Source organism: Xyrauchen texanus, chromosome 16 (genome assembly GCF_025860055.1).
Source record: "Xyrauchen texanus isolate HMW12.3.18 chromosome 16, RBS_HiC_50CHRs, whole genome shotgun sequence".
Taxonomy (NCBI): Eukaryota; Metazoa; Chordata; class Actinopteri; order Cypriniformes; family Catostomidae; genus Xyrauchen; species Xyrauchen texanus.
Genome location: NC_068291.1, coordinates 38,772,092 through 38,789,955, shown reverse-complemented (window position 1 = coordinate 38,789,955; position 17,864 = coordinate 38,772,092). Strand labels below are relative to the sequence as shown.

The window sequence follows — 17,864 nt, the reverse complement described above, 5'->3', positions numbered from 1 at the left end:
TCTTTTCTTCTGTCAACTTTGAAATTAAAAAAAAGAAAGTGCAATGTGTAAATGTATATTGTGATAAATATCGATATTAAACAATATGAAAAAAATTATCGTGATAACAATTTTGGCCATATCGCCCAGCCCTACTCTCACACCACACGTCCCTTTTCTCGCAGTGATAACATTGTGGAGCAAAGAGGACACTGACAGTGTACAGACAGACAAGACAGAGCAGGCAGCATCATGCAGCAGTGAGTTATTCAGACCAATCAGTGGGAAAGCAGCAGCTGAACTCAAAAGTTGGCAGCCCTGCTCAAGGATAAGGTGTTGGAGTGATGGCTGCTGGAAATGGGGCCTGTCTAGATTTGATATAAAATTACTTTTTCAAAAAGTGATGGTGCTGTTTTTTACATCAGCAATGTCCTGACTATACTTTGTGATTGGTTGAATACCACTTTGGTGAATTAATGTTCCAATTTCCTTCCGAAACAGCAAAATCTGTACATTATTCCAAACAATATATATAGGCCTATATAACATTCCTTTTTCTCTCTCTACCTATACCTATATATATATATATATATATATATATATATATATATATATATATATATATATATATAACATTACATTTTTCTCTCTCAATTGAATGCCCAATTCCCAATGTACTCTAAATCCTCATGGTGGCATAGTGACTCGCCTCAATCCGTCTCACTCCAAGTCAGTTGACTCCGTGTCTGAGACCGTCAATCCACCCATTTTATCAAGTGGGTTGTATAGCGCATTACTGCAGAGACATAGCAAGTGTGGAGGCTTCATGCTATTGTCCGCAGATTACAGGCACAACTCACCAGGACCCCACTTAGAGTGAGAGCTACATTATAGCGACCATGAGGAGATTACCCCATGTGACTCTACCCTGCCTAGCAACTGGGCCAATTTGGTTGCTTAGGAAGCTTGAGTCACTCAGCACGCCCTGGATTAGAACTTGTGACTCTAAGAGTGGTAGTCAGTGTATTTACTTGCTGAGCTACCCAGGCCCCCAATATATAACATTCATAGAGTATTAAGAATTTGTTCCACAAAAAAATGGGAACCATATGTTAGGAGAATGTTCTGTAGCCTATTTGCTGGGCAAAATTATGTAATGAAAAATAATACTGCTCACAAAAAAACCCGTCGTCTTTAAGAAAGTATTTTTACTTATTTATTCCAATAACTTACTTATAAGTGAATATAAAAACATTATTATGCGCAAATCTGACGCATTTTTGATCGGAATTTATTTGACCGTCGCGGGGAAATGACGTGGGGTACGCGCCTGCACCAATAGGATAGCGAAACCATCAGGTCAACAACATGCGGATTCAATGTCAAAGACACACCGTGTGCTGCACATCATGAAATCGCTTCATTAATGTAGATCTTTTATACAGATATCGTGTCTTTTGAGGTTAGTTTGGATTTTATTTGCCTTGCTTTTATCTCGCAACATAATGTTGGTTTGATCAGAAAATCTTTATAGACAATGAGTATGTTATCAAACCATGTTAACCATGTGCTAATAGTCACTAGAATGAGAATATCATCGATAACCTAAATTGAAGTGTGTATTAAGTGTATTAAGTCACATAATTAATGCATACATTAAGGATATGTCTGATCATTATATTTTCATATGGCAAAACTGCATTGACTGTAATGACTAATGTACAGTAATTTTATAATTCTATGATGCACATCAGCTAGGTTTAAATACTGGCTGTACATTAGAAGTGCAGTATGGAGTCATGTTCAAATTAGCTAAATTTGCACCAAATACATAATAATATCTAAAAAATAAAAAAAGATAATTAAATGCAATAGGCAAAGTTTAGAGTGTATGTATGTTGATGGTTTTGTGTATGTTATTTCAGGCTCCTTGCTTGCTTGGTCATCATGGCAACGTGTGGAGGATGCCGGTTCTTTTTCCGGACTCTAAGGACTCTGTGTAGACCACCCAGTGCTCTGCCTTTAACTAAGCACATGACTTTGTCCACCTCTACAAGGCCTTACTCTCTGGACTCATTCTCCTCTGGGTCGAGGATGCCAACATCTCAGTCTGGCAAAGCAGAGCGAATCTCTCCATCTTCTGGTTCCGTTCAAAGGAACCTCTCTGTCGTCGCTGTGCCCTTGAAGGGTCAGTTCCGCCCACTCTGCCGGTACGACCCTTTAGATCTGGGTGACATGGATGAGAACACACAAAAAGCGCTGGCCTGCAAAAGCATGAGGCGGTTTATTGTGGACCCTGCCCTTGCGAGAATTGTGACCGACCACCTCGCAGGAGACATTGAAGATGGGAAAGCTGTTATATTTGAGTGCAACCCAGGTTTGTATCCTGTCAGCTGCATCAATTTCGGGATTGTTCACAAGTGGTCAACTGATATGTTTTTTTAATGGCCGATGTCTAAAGAGCAGGGTTGGTGACATAATGCCAATACATTTATAGTACTACCTGTATTTAAAGGGATAGCTCACCCAAAAATTAAAATGTTATCATCATTCGCTCACCCTAATATTGGTCCAAACCCATATTACTTTCTTTCTATGGTTATCACTAATATTCACATGGTCTGCATCTCTATCTATAGGTCCTGGAGTGTTGACACGTGCTCTACTGAATCGTGGTGCTCAGAGAGTGGTTGCACTGGAGAGTGAAGCGTACTTCCTTCCGGAGCTGCAGGTAAATTCAATCACAGGTGCTCTGCTCAGTATCTGTTTTTTTTTTTGAAAGCATGACAATTACCTAATAGTTAATCTTCGATCTCAAAGGATCTGGAGAGCAAGCTAGATGGGCAGTTGGATGTGGTTCATTGTGACTTCTTCAAACTAGATCCCATCGGCCACGGTAGCATGAAACCACCTGCCATGTACTCCAAGAAGCTCTTCTCTAATCTTGGCATCCCTGAGGCACATTGGTCAGCAGGTTAGTGTCCCCAATATTGATATTTAACAATTATCATCTTGTTAGATTCAAATAAATTTGTATAACACTTTTCAAAATACAAAACATTCCAAAAAATAGAGTGATTCTCTAGTGGTTCTGAACCTTATTGTCTCCAAGACACATTGTTGTCCAAGACCATATTTAAAGGCCCCCCTCTTCCCCCATGTAGACTACAGGTGCTTTTTCACTATCGGGCCAAATGGTTCTCATCGCAGAACCGTGCCGGTCCATACTGACCCAGGCTTTCTGGCACGACTACTGTTTTTTTTTCTCATTTTGGTGCTGTTAGCTAACTTGCTGAGAAATTCAGGCTGCAAAAACATTTGAAATTGAACCGTACCAGACTGTGTTCAAGTGGAAATCCTATTGGAATCATTACTCACAGCGGTCTGAACCGTACAGCCCGATGGTGGAAAAGCTGTAAGATATTTCCTTTGGTACATCTGCTGTAGTGATGACAAAGCAAACTTAATTATCAGAAATTAGGAATGTCAATACCATAAAAATAATTAATTAGTAATTAATTATGTGAGCTTCAAGAAATGTATGTCCTTCCATAACAATAGTTGTCAAAGGGAGGTGTTGAATTTAAATAAGCAATATTCTGTCAGTTGAAATGTTGTACATATTGCTTTTTAGCAGTTTGCAGCTTTTTCAGATTTACTATTGCAAGTCAGTTTATTTTATTAGAGTTTAGGAATTTCTTTTAAATAATTTCTTTGCCCCATGAGGCCCCCTTGGAAGTTTGCTGAAGCCCCTTAGTGGGCCCTGGCCCATGGTTGAGAAAACCGTTACGCACCATATTTTTATAAGCCATTACTATTATTCATTTATTAGTAAACATTATTATTTTATGATGGGTGTAATAATATAATGTAAAGTGAAGTTCAGTTTTTTATTGATATTTTTTTTGAGTAGATGTCCCAGTGAAGGTGGTGGGAATCTTCTCTCAGAGGAACGAGAGGAGTCTGCTATGGAAGCTCATCTATTGCCTGTTTGAACGCCTTTCTATTTTTCACTATGGACGTGTGGAGCTGATCATGTTCATCAGCAAAAAAGAATACACGGTGAGCTTCAAGTTTTTCAAGAATTTCAAGTTGCCTAGCGGCCCCTGGTTAAAGGAATAGTTCATCCAAAAATAAAAATTTTCTCATCATTTATTCACCCTCATGCCATCCCAGATGTGCATAACTTTTTTCTTCTGCTGAACATAAACAAAGATTTTTAGAAGAATATCTCAGCTCTGTAGGTTCATACAAGCAACAGAAAAGTGTCCGGAACTTTGAAGCTCCAAAGGGCACATAAAGGGAGCATAAAAGTAATCCCTCCGACTCCAGTGGTTAAATCCATGTCTTTAGAATCGATATAGAAGGTGTGGGTAAGAAACATTAATATTTAAGTCCTTTTTTACTATAAATCTCCACTTTGACCAGCCCTCCTATGGGCGTTCAAGAGAGAACAGAGTTCTTCTTCTTGTTTTTTTGGTGATTCACATTCGTCATGCATATCGCCACCTACTGGGCTGGGAGGAGAAAGAAAAAAGGGAGTGATAAAAGTAATTAGAAGAAAAATAAATAATTTTTGCACAACAGCCAATGGGCAAATGAGGTAAACCTAATGAGGTGATGATATTCCAGATGAATGTGAATTACCAAAATTGTTTTATAATAATCTCTTGTGAACATGCATAGGAGGTCTGGTCAAAGTGAAGATTTATAGTAAAAATGAAGTTAAATATTGATCTGTTTCTCACCCATATCTATCATATCGCTTCTGAAGATATAGATTTAAAACTGGAGTCTTATGGATTACTTTAATGCTGCCTTTATATGCTTTTTGGAGCTTCAAAGTTCTGGCCACCATTTACTTGCACCAAATAGACCAACAGAGCTTAGAAATTCTTCTAAAAATCTTAATTTGTGTTCTGCAGAAGAAAGACAGCCATACACATCTGGGATGGCATGAGATGAGTAAATTATGAGAGAATTTTCATTTTTAGGTGAATTAATTCTTGAAGAACCACTGGTTTAGATCATGAAATTATCAGGGACTTGGTCTTTCCAGCTCAATCTGAATTATTATCTTATATCGTTACTGTTTTATAGAAACTGGTGACCCGTCCAAGAGATTATAAGAACTACCAAGCTTTTAGTGTTCTCTGGCAGATGGCCTGTGATATTGAGTTACTGCACGAGGTAAGACAAGAAAACCAAGCCCTTGGAGGCATCTTTTATTTTGCATCACTGTTTCCTTTTTCCAATATTTACTTTTTCATTAAGTCATTTAACAGATGGGGAAATAAATATATGAAGCATCACTGTATTGTACTGTGTGTCTACAATAACATATCAATTAATATAATGGACCAAAGTGTTTGTCCATGTGCTACTGTGTCAATGTTTAAGTGAGTGTCTGCTTTGCCCTCATTATAAGGAGCCGTTGTCGTCCTTTTTGACAACCAAGAGGAATGGAAAGTCATCCACAAAGAGCACAGTAAGTATTGCCACATAAAGGAGCATTGCTTCAACAAAATATTTTTGTAATGTATTAGATATCCATTGTTTATCCAGTATGAGTTTTTCACTTTCCACTTCCCCCAAATGTCCCAGGTTGATAACCTCTGCTTGGTGCGCATAACCCCACGTGAGGACTTGTTTTCCTCCCTTCTCTCTCCCTTAAATGGCAGCACTCTGGTCATAATGGTGAAACAATGCCTTGCCAAAAGGAAAAGCAGGCTGATTGAACAAATTAAGTAAGTTGATGAAGTCTGGTTGCATAGTTGTGAGTGGATAAACTGTTAATCAAATATTTTAGGTTGTGTTAACGTTCATATACCGTATGTTGGTCTTTACCATAATATACTTCCTTTTGTCGCTATTTCCAAAGTTCATGGAGTCCTGGCAGTGGGCCAGACCTAATTTCAAAGCTTGGCTTCTTTAATGACACTCTGACCGGCGACGTTTACCCAGATGAGTACAAGCGCCTGTTTGAGTTAATGGAGCAGTCAGGAAACTTCGCTGAGAGCTGGCTTTACGAAGAGACCTTGGAAACCAAGAACACTGGCCGCGGGTAACATGGCCTGGGACATATTACCCGCAGAACTAATCATGGACGAAAAACAACTGCTTGATAAGCAACAGACTGTATTGCTTAAAAAGAGACTCAGATTTTATATGAGGACAAACTCTCTTGGTTAATGATGCAAATAATTAGACTAACATGTCTATTAAGTAGTTTTGCCATGAAACGCGTTAAATAGCTATTGTATGTGTGTGTGCTAAAAGTGCACCAAAACTCTGCGTTATAGCTTAATAATCACTGGAAAATATTGCATTTTCATTATAGAAGAAATAGCCATTTGTATTCCTATAAATTAGGATTTCCAACTCGATTATTATGTGAAATTTCAAACTACCCTATTTGAAATGTTTTTTTTTTTTTTTTTTTCTTTCATATTGATGTTTTGAATGGTTGCTGTATTTAAATATATATATATATATATGTATTTTTAATAAAATAACTAAGAGAAATTCATTGCTCGGATTTGAAGTAAAGAATTCAATAAAAGTGTTACGTTTCTCACTGAAAATATCCAATTACTCTGGCAATACTGACCCTGTCAATGCTTTTGCTCGTACTCAGTGTTGTATTTGAAGCAGATCATTGAGGCTATGATTAATAATGTTTGTCAGTTGAGGGCGCTATTGTGCCACTAAAGGTGCTGTGCGTGGCTAAACGGCTCAGTCACGTGAAAGCTTCAGAATGCTAACGTCGCTTACAGCACCTTTATATTTAGCTCTTGATTCAGTCAGCGGAAGCATCCGAGATCTTTTAAACTAAAATAACAACATTCGCGTTTTTACCAAATGAGAGAGCGTAACGCTCAACTAGCGTGTTACGACAGTAAGTCACCGTTTGCGGATACCATACAAATGAATGGGGAGTGCCGTGATTGTTTAGTGTAAAACGTGTTGAAGGTTAGCTGACAGGCGATAAATTAGTTACGTGATTAGCTGTTTCCTCACAAAACAGTTTATTCAGCACAATGATGCAGCTCCTACTTAGAGATCAATTTTTTTAAACGGCCTCTGTTCTCATCGCCAGTGTACCACTCAGAGAATGTCTATGGAGCAGCTACGTTAGTCTTTGTGTTGCTAACCTTGCAGTCTCCATGATAGAAGGGCTCTGGTAACGTCTCTGAGGAGGAAGATTATATATAAATAACTTCCATTATCCTCTCACAAAACAATGTTATGTACGTTTATCGTATCATTCATGTATCAAACTAAATATGGAAATAACTGCAAAAGATTTCTGTGGCAATAAGACATTTTTAAGGCCTGTAATAAAAAACGTGTGCACTAGGTGGTAGTAGAAGCGTGCAGGCGAATTTATTTAAGTTATGAATATTATTTAGGTCACATATCAGAATGAGCTTTATTGTCAAGTATGCTTACACATGCAAGGAATTTGTCTTGGTGACAGAAGCTTCCAGTGCGCAAACAATACAGCAACAAGACAGAGATAATAATAAAAACGGCTAGTACGCCATGTACTGCATTAAAAGACCGAGCCAATGAGAGTAAGTTATGGGCGGGGCGACACATTGTAGTCACGCCCTAATTTGTTGCCCCGCCCCGCTTTGCAAGCTGCAGCCAGAGAGATACATGGGAAGAGCTGCGGACAGTGCGCAGACGTGCAACACAAACACACATCAGCCGACAGTGAACAGCGCAGCTGCTTTTCTGCGGTTATTCGAATTAAAATCTTCTGCCCTATCGATCCGTGAGTACTGCCGTTTACATTCAATACAATACAGCGCGTGTTGTAACAGCAGAGAGAACTGTGCAGTTTGTAGAATAAGGCTTGATGCGCTTGTGATGCTATGCATGTTAGCACTAGAATTGATGTCAGGTCCTCCTCTTCCCTATATTTCCACACTATCAGCAACTGATCTGATAAGTAACATATTTTTGTATTTTATTTTTTACAATAGAGAGAAATTAGATGTTTAAAATGACGAAATAGGCTCTTGTAAACCGTTCTGTTTGCATTTCACCCTGAATGCTTTAAATGTTACAGATGTTTTCATGCTGCCTGTATTAGAGTATGTGTATGTACACCCAATGGACACATTGCATTATATCATATTCATATCTTCTTTCATCCTACAATGAAATGATAGCTGCAGTTTGTGTAATCTCTGTATTAATTTAAATGTGGTGATGGTGTGGTGTGGTGTGTTGTGGTATGGGAGGAAATAATCTCTATAAGTGAATGGGAGCTGAGGTTCAAGCGTCATGTCAAGGAAGGTGTCACGTAACTTATGTTTCATAATGCTTACCTGAGAGTTTTGGGAAATAGCAGGTTAACTGAAGATGTGATACAAAGGGAAAGATTCTATTTATTGAGATTTATTGAAATTATTCATTTAAAGGGGTCATGACATGGTTTTTTTTATTGTATTATTATGTTCCCTTAGGTGCAATTATAGTATTAATATATTTTTTTTTTAGAAAAACTTTTAAAATCTAGTGATTTATGACCTTTTCCCACCCTGTTTCTCATCCTCTGATTCAAACAGTCTGTTTTGGGGGCGTTTTCCATTTAAGACTTCAGTGTTAACGCCCACTGTTATGATTGGCTAACGTCAGTGCCTATGTATCAATTATTGACGCCCCGGCCAGAACAATATGCAAGTAAACTAAGTAAAAACACTGTGATTATTCATAATGAATGAAATTACGCTTTAAAAAGTAGTTTAAAGTTTAAAATAGATTACTTACAGTTTGCGTCGTCGTTGTTCCCAGAATAGTCGGCACGGACTTATCTTTGAGCAACAGTTTTCTGGCAAAGCCAGCATCATATTGAGATTTGTTCTCAAAACAGTCATCCTTAAAATGTACAGAACAAACGCTTAAGTTAACACTGCCGTGACTGGGACGTCCGCAAAAAATAAACTGCATCCATTTTTCCCTGACGTCTGGATCTTTCGGCAGCTTATTCAGAGGTTTTGTTTGACCACAGCCAGGAACAGCACATCTGTGTGGCATCGTAATTTTCCTGTGCACAAGTAGTCTCTGTCAGAGCTCGCTGTCCATCGACTGAACACTTGTGAGGCGCACGGCGATACTGAAATGAGCGTAGTTGTCTTGCGCTTAAAGCGTAGTTATCTTGTGCTGGAGGCGGTCATATGCAAACGCTGTTACGTCACTTCTTACCGACACGTCACTTCTAACCATGAATCCAGAACGAGCTGTATTTTGAGCTTGATTAAATAAATGATTCGTTTAGAATGGGGAGGACGTCTTAAAATATTAAACTTGCAGGACGTTTTAATGATACAAAGACCTCTTATATACCAAAAGATCAAGGCAAATTTGGTTTCTCATGTCATGACCCCTTTAAGATCAGATCTACTGATGTCATGTATTTAGTCTGCTACGAAAGGATGTTTTATCAGCACAACATACAGAAAGAGAAAGTATTTGGAGACTGACTCGCTTTGCTTCATTAAGCTTAAGTGAGTGTTCATGTTATGCATAAATAATTCTGCATGCAACTGTTAAGAACTTTCTATGTGCACTGTGTACAGGGAAATAGATGACTGTTAGGTAGGTAAAGCAGGCAGGCCGGTTGGCAGTGTCATTTCAAAGTACTGACACCACTGAAGTCACAACCCCTTGCAAAAGGTCAAATTTGGATAGTTCAGTTTTACTAGCTGCCACTGTTCTTATATTCCACAAAAAATATTTATGACTCATCCCTCATTTTCTGTGAGTGAGGCAGTGAGGCATTTAGCCTACAATATATGTGAATGGGGCCACATTTTGGATGGTTTAAAAGCAGAAATGTAAAGCTATAATTTTATAAATGCACCTACATTAATTCTTCTGTTAAACTTGTGCATTATTTTAGTTGTAAAGTTGTTTAAATAGTAATTTTTACAGTTTTAGGGTTTGTTGACATTACATCATCAGGCCAGCTAAATTGTAAAATTGGCTATAACTTTACACAGAAAAGGTTAGTAAGCGATTTTATCACATGAAAATAATTTTAACATGCATAGTTTTTATATATTTTTGAAATAGTGAGTATTTTAATGTTTATATATTGGCCCCCATTTACCTCCATTGTAAGTGCCTCACTGGAACCCAGATATTTGCTTTTTTTTTATTTAAAGAAGAATAAAGAGAGTGACGAGTCAAAATACAATTTTGTGGTAATCAATATTATGCCTAAAATGTTGTGTACTGAGCTTAAATTGTATTGAACCTGGATTATTCCTTTAATCGACAGTATTTCAGTATATCATAATGTTGATTACCACAAACATTTTTTTTTTGACTTGTCCCACTTTCTTTTCAAAACAAATTATTTAAACGCATATAATATTTACTATTTGAGGCTATACTTATACACGTAAACGGTGTGTAGTTGACTGTTTAATATTCTCATTTTACAGAAACCCCCATAATTAAATGTGTGTGTATGTATATATATACACATATATATACACAACAGTTGGTTATGGTGCTGGAATCTGATTGGACAAGAGACGTTCCATAAGTACTGATATACTCACTCTATCAGCACTCGGACGCTTCACTGTGTGTATCACCCCGCTTGTGTTCATGCTGTTCTAAATGAAAGTGTAAGAGCAGTGCAGATGTGTTAAGAGCCATCTGTCTCTTTACATTACATTTTGTGACATTACATATTTTAGCCAGCAGGTGGAAGCAAAAGATAATTTTTGTGTGTAATATGAGCCAGTTGGTGATGTGAAGTGAGTCAGCGTCAGTCAGTGTTTTTTTTATTCATCAGAACTATGTGATCGCTCATATTACTACTACACTTCTAAAGCTTGGAAATGGCTTAAAATGGCTTTAACAACTTCAGCATTAAGGCTCATCACAGCTGAGAGACGCAACAGACTGATTAATTACACAAACTCAAGGTGCTTACCTCTTACCGGAGTTAACACATTGGAGAGGACGTACTGTTAAAAATGGCGGAGGAGATTGCGGTTTCTATAGTGAATGACTCTTGTGTAGCAGCTACCATGAAATAGGGAGGAATACCCCTGCTTGGATGGCTATTTTTCCACTGAGAAAATAAGGGGAATTTTAACAAAATTATATTATCTTCAGAAGTCTGACTAACACACTACATAGCAGATTAATTGATTTCTGGATTAAGTAACAATCAACATGGTACCTCATGACAGACCTCATTTTATTCTGATTCTGCCCTTTAATGTGCCCACTATTTACATAAAAAATTTTGTAACAAAGTTTTAGGCTATCTTTGTATAGTGCTATTCTCTGTTGCCTTTTCTCCTGCTATTTGTAACCAATCACTAGAACAATGTGTTCAAATTATCCATATACTGAGTGATTTACCTTGCTCATTCTGGGTGACGTAGTTGGGCGGTGAATGTGTGTAGGTGGTCACACTGTAGGACAAGATCTAATGGTTTTTAACTGAGTCACTGGTCCTGTATGTTGCCAGAAAAGGGAATTTATGCCTCAGGTCTACTGTGAGTCAGCCTGCTGCTCTACAAAGCCAAAGAACATCAGCATCAGGTCTATCTGGCCTCTATGAAAACAGACTTGTCAAACAGCTAGGTTCTCTATTACAGTGCCAAGTGATTAATGATTATATGTGCATTTTATTTATTTTAATGTGTTTGTACATTTAACACAATAGTAGAATATACAATTAAGACATAGCGAAAGAGGTCAGAGCTATAGTCTAGTGGTTAGAAGAACGCATTTAACTGTGGTGCTGATACAGACAACACAATTCCAGCTTGCAATATTTCACCCATTTGCTCTTCTCCTGTCTGGCATTTAAATGCAACCTGGTCTCACAGAATCACATTACTATCTACAATTTTGCTAAATAGTTTTTTATTTATCACAGCAGTTTCCTGGTGTAATAAACTTACTTTTATTCTCACAAATCAGAAGTAAAATGATGTGGCAGATTATCAATTCATAAACATTTACTTTTCACCTTGGTCTTCCAGCAAAGCTAATTACATCAAAACACTTTTACTATAGTGCTTGACTTGTAAGGCAATATATTTTAACACAATACATAATGACCAACTGCATTTACAAGCTTGTTCGAAGGTAAAATTGCGCAGTAGCTATTTTTCATCTCACAATTTGCTTTTTATGTCACTATCCTTTAGGTTTAGGTATACGGTTTAGGGTAGGGAAGTAAGGTTTGTTGTTTTAAAACTCAATAGAGCATTAAAGGAAGAATAGTTCACCCAAAAATTATAACTCTCATCATTTGCATGGGATCCATTTATGCATTTGGCAGACGCTTTTATCCAAAGCGTTCCATCACGTTCACACTCCAAAAGGACATAACGGCATCATGAAAGTAATCCATACAACTCAAGTGGTTTAATCCATGTCTTCTGAAGCGATACGATTGTTTTTCGGTGAAAAGCAACCCAAAATGTAGCTCCTTATTCACTATAAATCTTGACATCTGCAGTCTCTTTAACGATCATGATTTGAAGCTTGATTATATTTCCTCACGAGAGAATATTATTTTTGGGCGATCTATTCATTTAACCATAAAAATTGCATTTTTGCACCACACAGTGGACATTTCTTCTCCGAACTGCTGCGATAGATGCAATGAACCACTTAATATCATTTTGCAAAAATGTCACCTCAGTCACATCATTTGTTTATGAGATCAGGCTGGGGGGGGGGGGGTGATTGTAAATGAAAATGCCCCCAAAGTAGGGTACATTGGGGGCCCCACCCCTTCACCCCGCAAGATGAAGAACTGGGCAACTGCCCATGCCGCCCATGCCTATATCCTCCACTGATGTTGATGCCATATTGGAAATGTTAAATTGGCTGAATAATTTGCCTCAAAGATATATTGGTCTACCACTGATGCAGTGTCCAAAATTATGTTTTTCATTTAATCCCCTAACATTTGAACACTCTCAGTTGTCACCTTTCAGTCTTTGATGGAGTGAAGTGTATATATTGAACTCAAGACTCTAGCTCAGTGTATTCTGTTCAAACGCATTGCATTGCCATGAGTTTTCTCTTCATTGCATGCAATGATCTATGTGCATCATAGTATTCATTCATTAAGTCTGCCGTTCCAGAATCCCCCTGATCAAATGAAAAACAAACAACTTGTCTGCTTTAAGATCTGTATGTTATTGCATAAGCTCTATCATGAGACACTATGTTAACAAGGATGGTGCTCTTCCTTCAGTAACAACCCAACAGGGACATTGTGGAAAATCTCCATGGTGTGAATTCACTATTCACGGAAACGAAGCAATCAGTGAGAGACTGAGAAAAAGAGAGAGCGGTGAAAATATAGATGAAACTAGGGAATTTCTTTCTTTTTCAAAGAGCAGTTCATATTTCAGTTTATTACACCAAGCTAAGGGACAGAGAAGAGTAGGTTGATGCTTGTACGTATGCATTTATATATGTAACTTTTTAATTTGTTTTCTTTAAAACATTAGAATAGCATGTTATTAATTTATCAGCATTTTCTTTTGTTTTGCTTGTAGAGTTTATACTGTTTAGTCATTTCCCACATTTGTATGTGTTTTGCAGAGCCTGATCAGTTCATTATTGTGCACATGTTTGTTTTTGTAAGTGAGATCAAGTGTGATTCATTTTATTTAATCAATTTAAAACTCTGAATCAAGTATTCTTTTGCATCAACACTGAAAAATTGTGACGGGGGTCTCGGCATGGCGTTTTTCATGTTTTAAACTTATTTTAATAGAAAATTAGGAAAAGATGAAAGGAGGTAAATATTTTTATTTATTGCTCTATATATTGCATATTAATTAAAATTCTCTCTTGCATTTATTTAGTAAAAAAACTAGATTTCAAGCATTGGGCTGAATGTTTTAAAATCTTATTGGCTGCAATGGCTGTTTGGTAAAAATGATGGTTCCCCTGATTTACAAAATAGACACTTTAACACATATAAAACTGGATTTGTTCATTTTTATCATTTCTTTTTTTTATGAGAAGAAATAAATAGGTAAATATTGTTGTTTATGACCATATTTTTATACTGGTGCATATGATTGGAAATCATTAAGTTAAATTTTTTCTTGTATTCTTTAAGTAAAAACAGTGAACAAGAACTTGATTTTTACTATATTTTACTCCTAGCACTAAGCATTTAAATCTAATTAGCTACAATGACTGTTTGATCAAAATGATGACGACTGTGATTAAAAAAAAATAGGCTTTTAAAGCCATTTCAAAGCAAATATCAAAATAATGAGATGCATATTGAATATATATATTATTTTTTTCCAGTTCCTTCTGAAAGACTACTGATAATGATATAATGTGAATGATGCTAAACTTGTTTAGCTGAACAAAAGCATTTGCAATACATTTTTATGCAGCTAGAAACAAATGCAATTCAAAATCACTGACAAGTGTTTTCATTCATGTAGTGCTCTCAACCAACATAAAGTGGAATTAATGGTAAACTATGAGTCAGTGTTCTTAAATGCCAGCAGCAACCTACTTTGTTTTCAAAATGGTTCGTGACCATAATAGTGTCATTACCCTCTCATTACCTCTCCAGCGACCAGGCAGAAGCACAATTGAGTGGCCTGCAGGGGTTTGAGTGCATCTTCATGCTATCGGTCATCTGGGCCTCATGGATGATGGACAGTGGCAGAGCGATGGCCCAGTGAGGCGGGGAGGAGTAATCGACCAAGACCTCCTAAACGACTCCGAGTCTAGCCGCAGCCCAGACGAGAACCAGAACCGGCTGGTTGAGGAGGTGGACGAGGTGGAACAGGGGCCCTTCCAACAGGATAACAATAATAATGGTGACAATGAAGATTATGACCGCTCCAAGGTGGAGGATGAAGAAGAAGAGGAGGAGGAGGAGGAAGAAGTGGATAGTAACAGTGGCGCATACTCTCCAGAGCTGGATGGACAAATTCGAGATTCGCCAACACCCAGTCCCAGTCCAACAGGTAACAGACACCATCACACTTAAAAAATAGGGACTCCTTCCAGACCACAGTCTGAAAAACAACTTAGAAACCACATATGATTAGCATGGTATACAGTATAGTTATTATTGAAATTGATAAACGCTCAGATCATTAACTCATGCCACACAGATGTGTTTGCATTTGTTTCTTCTTCTGAACACAAATGAACATTTTTAGAATAATTTCTCTGCTCTGTAGGCCCATACAATGCGAGTCAACAATGCAAAACTTTGAAGCTCAAAATGCACATAAATGTAGCATAAAAGTAATCCATATGACTCCAGTGGTTAAACCATGTCTTTGGAAGCGATATGATAGGTATGGGGGAGAAACAGATCAATATTTAAGTCCTTTTTTACTATAAATTATCTACTTCCTAACAGCCCTCCTAAGCCCTCTTCTCTCCTAAGAGTTTTTCTTCATTATTTTTGGCGCATTGCATTCTTCATGCATATGCCACATACTGGGCAGGGAGCAAAATTTATAGTAAAATTTTGACATTTATGACTTAATTGTTGATCTATTTCTCACCCACACCTATCATAATTGCTTCTGAAGACATGGATTTAACCACTGGAGTCATATGGATTACTTTTATGCTGCCTTTTAAAGATTTGGACCCTGTTGACTTGCGTTGTATGGATCTACATAGTTGAGATATTCTTCTAAACATTTTTGTTTGTGTTCAGCAGAATAAAGTAAGTCATGACTAAACAAACAAAATAGCTAGTTTTTACGTGTCATTTCTTATTCAAACAGATTCTACATTATGACCCCATGCAGGACATGTGAAATTCTTAATGTGTTGACCTGGAAGCGGTCGAACACTATCCCCATGTTGATCCATGTGTGTGCATGTTAAATGGCTTTAAATGTGCTCATCCAATCATATTTTAGAGTGAGTACAAACATTTTTTTGTTATTTGTATTTTCAGTGTCAGAGGGCCTTGTCAGCCCTGAAGGGCCCCCTTGCAGTGATGCTGGTTTGCCCCAGGGCTTCAGTCGCTCTCTTGCTGTTTCTCTTCAGGAGTTGGGGGAGCAGGGAGACCATCCACTTCTGCCACAGTATCTCCACCAGGTATGAAACTCCCACGAGTTTATTCAGAAACCTTCATTATATGATATTGATATTGACGTCAGACATAAGCAAATGTTTATGGAACACGTTTAAATGGCTTTTCAGTGTTCAGTAACTCAAACGATAGTTGAGTAGCTATGACAGTAGTTTTCTCATTGCAAGAAATTAGCCAATCATAACGGAGATTGTTTTCTTATAGAAGACATAAAGGTACAGTGGCAGAAACATATGGTTTAATAAGGTGAAATGTCTAACATTATAAATGGACCTCAGGGAAAACAATGATACAAACATTTAGAAAGTTACTCCTTTAAAGTGAAGTTAGTACCTGACACAGGTGTGTGTACTGTAGATCTTTTAGTGTTGACAAGAGGGAGAAAAAGACATTTATGCAGATGGAAAGACTGTGAAGTAAGAAAGGTCACTAGGTTTTACTGCTGCCTACTCAGTGAGACATCTCTTGTTGTTCTGAGTTGATGTGTTCAGGAGGAATATGTGTTGTAGTAATTTTCACACTGCCTGGACTTTAATGTAAAAGATGTCAGCAGTGAGCTGATTTCAGGAGTTTTACTCAATGGAACGGAGTCTTCGCTTTTGGCACCTTGGATAACATTTGTGTATTTATCACAGGCAGGCGATGTAGAAAAAATGCTGTCTGAGGAGAACTTGTTTTTCTGGTACAAACGTGGTAAAAACACATTTTTAAAATTAAAGAGCATATACAGCATGTTTTAGGTGTGATAGTAAATTTGTATAATTATGGATAATGTTTTGTAATAACTTACGGTATATACTTTATAAATGATGCTTAAGAGATCAGTAGTTCATGTACATGCAAATATGAATATGAAAATAATATACTGACTTTCTTCTGCTGAACACAAATTAAGATTTTTAGAATTAAACTAAAATTAAACTTCATATATGAATTCATTTAATTAATTGAATTAAACGTCATTAAACTTTGATACTGTATTTATGTACATATGATGTTACAGAAAAGCATTTGTCTTAAGATGGTTATTTATATATTCAGCTTTAGTGTGTCAATAGGAAATATAAATGTTAGACTCCAAATATTACTTTTGCGAATAGAAAAGATTAGAATAGAAGAACAGGGAGCCCTGCAACAGATGGCATCGCCCCCTCAAAGCCCCCCACTGAACATTGTGTCAGTCTGAGATTACGTAAAGAGACAGAAGCAACTGAGACAGCCGAAATAGATAGAAGAACTGTGACGAATTCTCCAAGAAGCTTGGGTCATCCTATCTACCAACAACCCAAGAAAAAATGTGTCCAGGAGTACCTAGGATAATTGGTGCTGATTTAAAGACAAAGTTTAATGACATTTCTAACTATTTAAATGGCCATTAATCTTTTTAGCATTTTGTAATATAATAATGTTGGTAACACTTCACAATAAGGTTGCATTTGTTAACCGTAGTTAACTACATTAGTTAACGTGAACTAACAATTAACAGTATATTTACACCACTTAAAGGGATAGTTCACCCATAAATGAAAATCTCTCATTTACTCACCCTCATCCCAACCCAGATATGTATGACATTTTCTTCTGCTTAACACAAACAAAGATTTTCTGCAGGTCCATACAATGCATGTGAATGGTGACCAACATTTTGAAGCTCCAAAAAGCACATAAAGGGAGCATAAAATTAATCCATAAAACTCCCTTGGTTTAATCCATGTCTTCTGAAGCAATCCAATTGGTTTAGGGCAATAACTGACCAAAACTGAACACCTTTTTCCCTGTGCAT

The 17,864-nt window shown here is 37.2% G+C and overlaps 2 protein-coding genes across 3 annotated transcripts in view; both read left to right on the top strand.

Moving 5' to 3' along the window:
• The first annotated feature begins 1,327 nt into the window (after window positions 1-1,327).
• LOC127657192 (dimethyladenosine transferase 2, mitochondrial-like) lies at window positions 1,328-6,535 on the top strand. Its single transcript, XM_052145881.1, has 9 exons — window positions 1,328-1,441; window positions 1,905-2,356; window positions 2,619-2,710; window positions 2,800-2,953; window positions 3,893-4,041; window positions 5,080-5,169; window positions 5,408-5,467; window positions 5,584-5,726; window positions 5,861-6,535. The coding sequence occupies exons 2-9, from the start codon at window positions 1,927-1,929 to the stop codon at window positions 6,045-6,047; spliced, it is 1,305 nt and encodes a 434-aa protein (XP_052001841.1). The 5' UTR covers window positions 1,328-1,441; window positions 1,905-1,926; the 3' UTR covers window positions 6,048-6,535.
• Window positions 6,536-6,781: 246 nt separating this feature from the next.
• The window catches only part of LOC127657025 (consortin-like), a 30,514-nt gene continuing 19,431 nt past the window's right edge, over window positions 6,782-17,864 (top strand). The window contains exons 1-3 of one of the 2 annotated variants that reach the window (XM_052145663.1): window positions 6,782-6,877; window positions 14,588-14,987; window positions 15,944-16,086. In XM_052145663.1, coding sequence (XP_052001623.1) covers window positions 14,663-14,987; window positions 15,944-16,086 — 468 coding nt within the window. In that variant the 5' untranslated portion in view covers window positions 6,782-6,877; window positions 14,588-14,662. Of the gene's footprint in view, window positions 6,878-7,663; window positions 7,760-14,587; window positions 14,988-15,943; window positions 16,087-17,864 lie in introns of those variants that run through there. The other variant, XM_052145662.1, reaches the window with a different exon arrangement.

Excerpts from the sequence above, each read along its gene's own strand:
- LOC127657192 (XM_052145881.1), top strand. The coding sequence starts at position 1,927 with ATGGCAACGTGTGGAGGATGCCGGTTCTTTTTCCGGACTCTAAGGACT. Across the intron at positions 2,357-2,618 it reads TATATTTGAGTGCAACCCAG|GTCCTGGAGTGTTGACACGT; the intron begins GTTTGTATCCTG and ends CTCTATCTATAG. Across the intron at positions 2,711-2,799 it reads ACTTCCTTCCGGAGCTGCAG|GATCTGGAGAGCAAGCTAGA; the intron begins GTAAATTCAATC and ends TCGATCTCAAAG.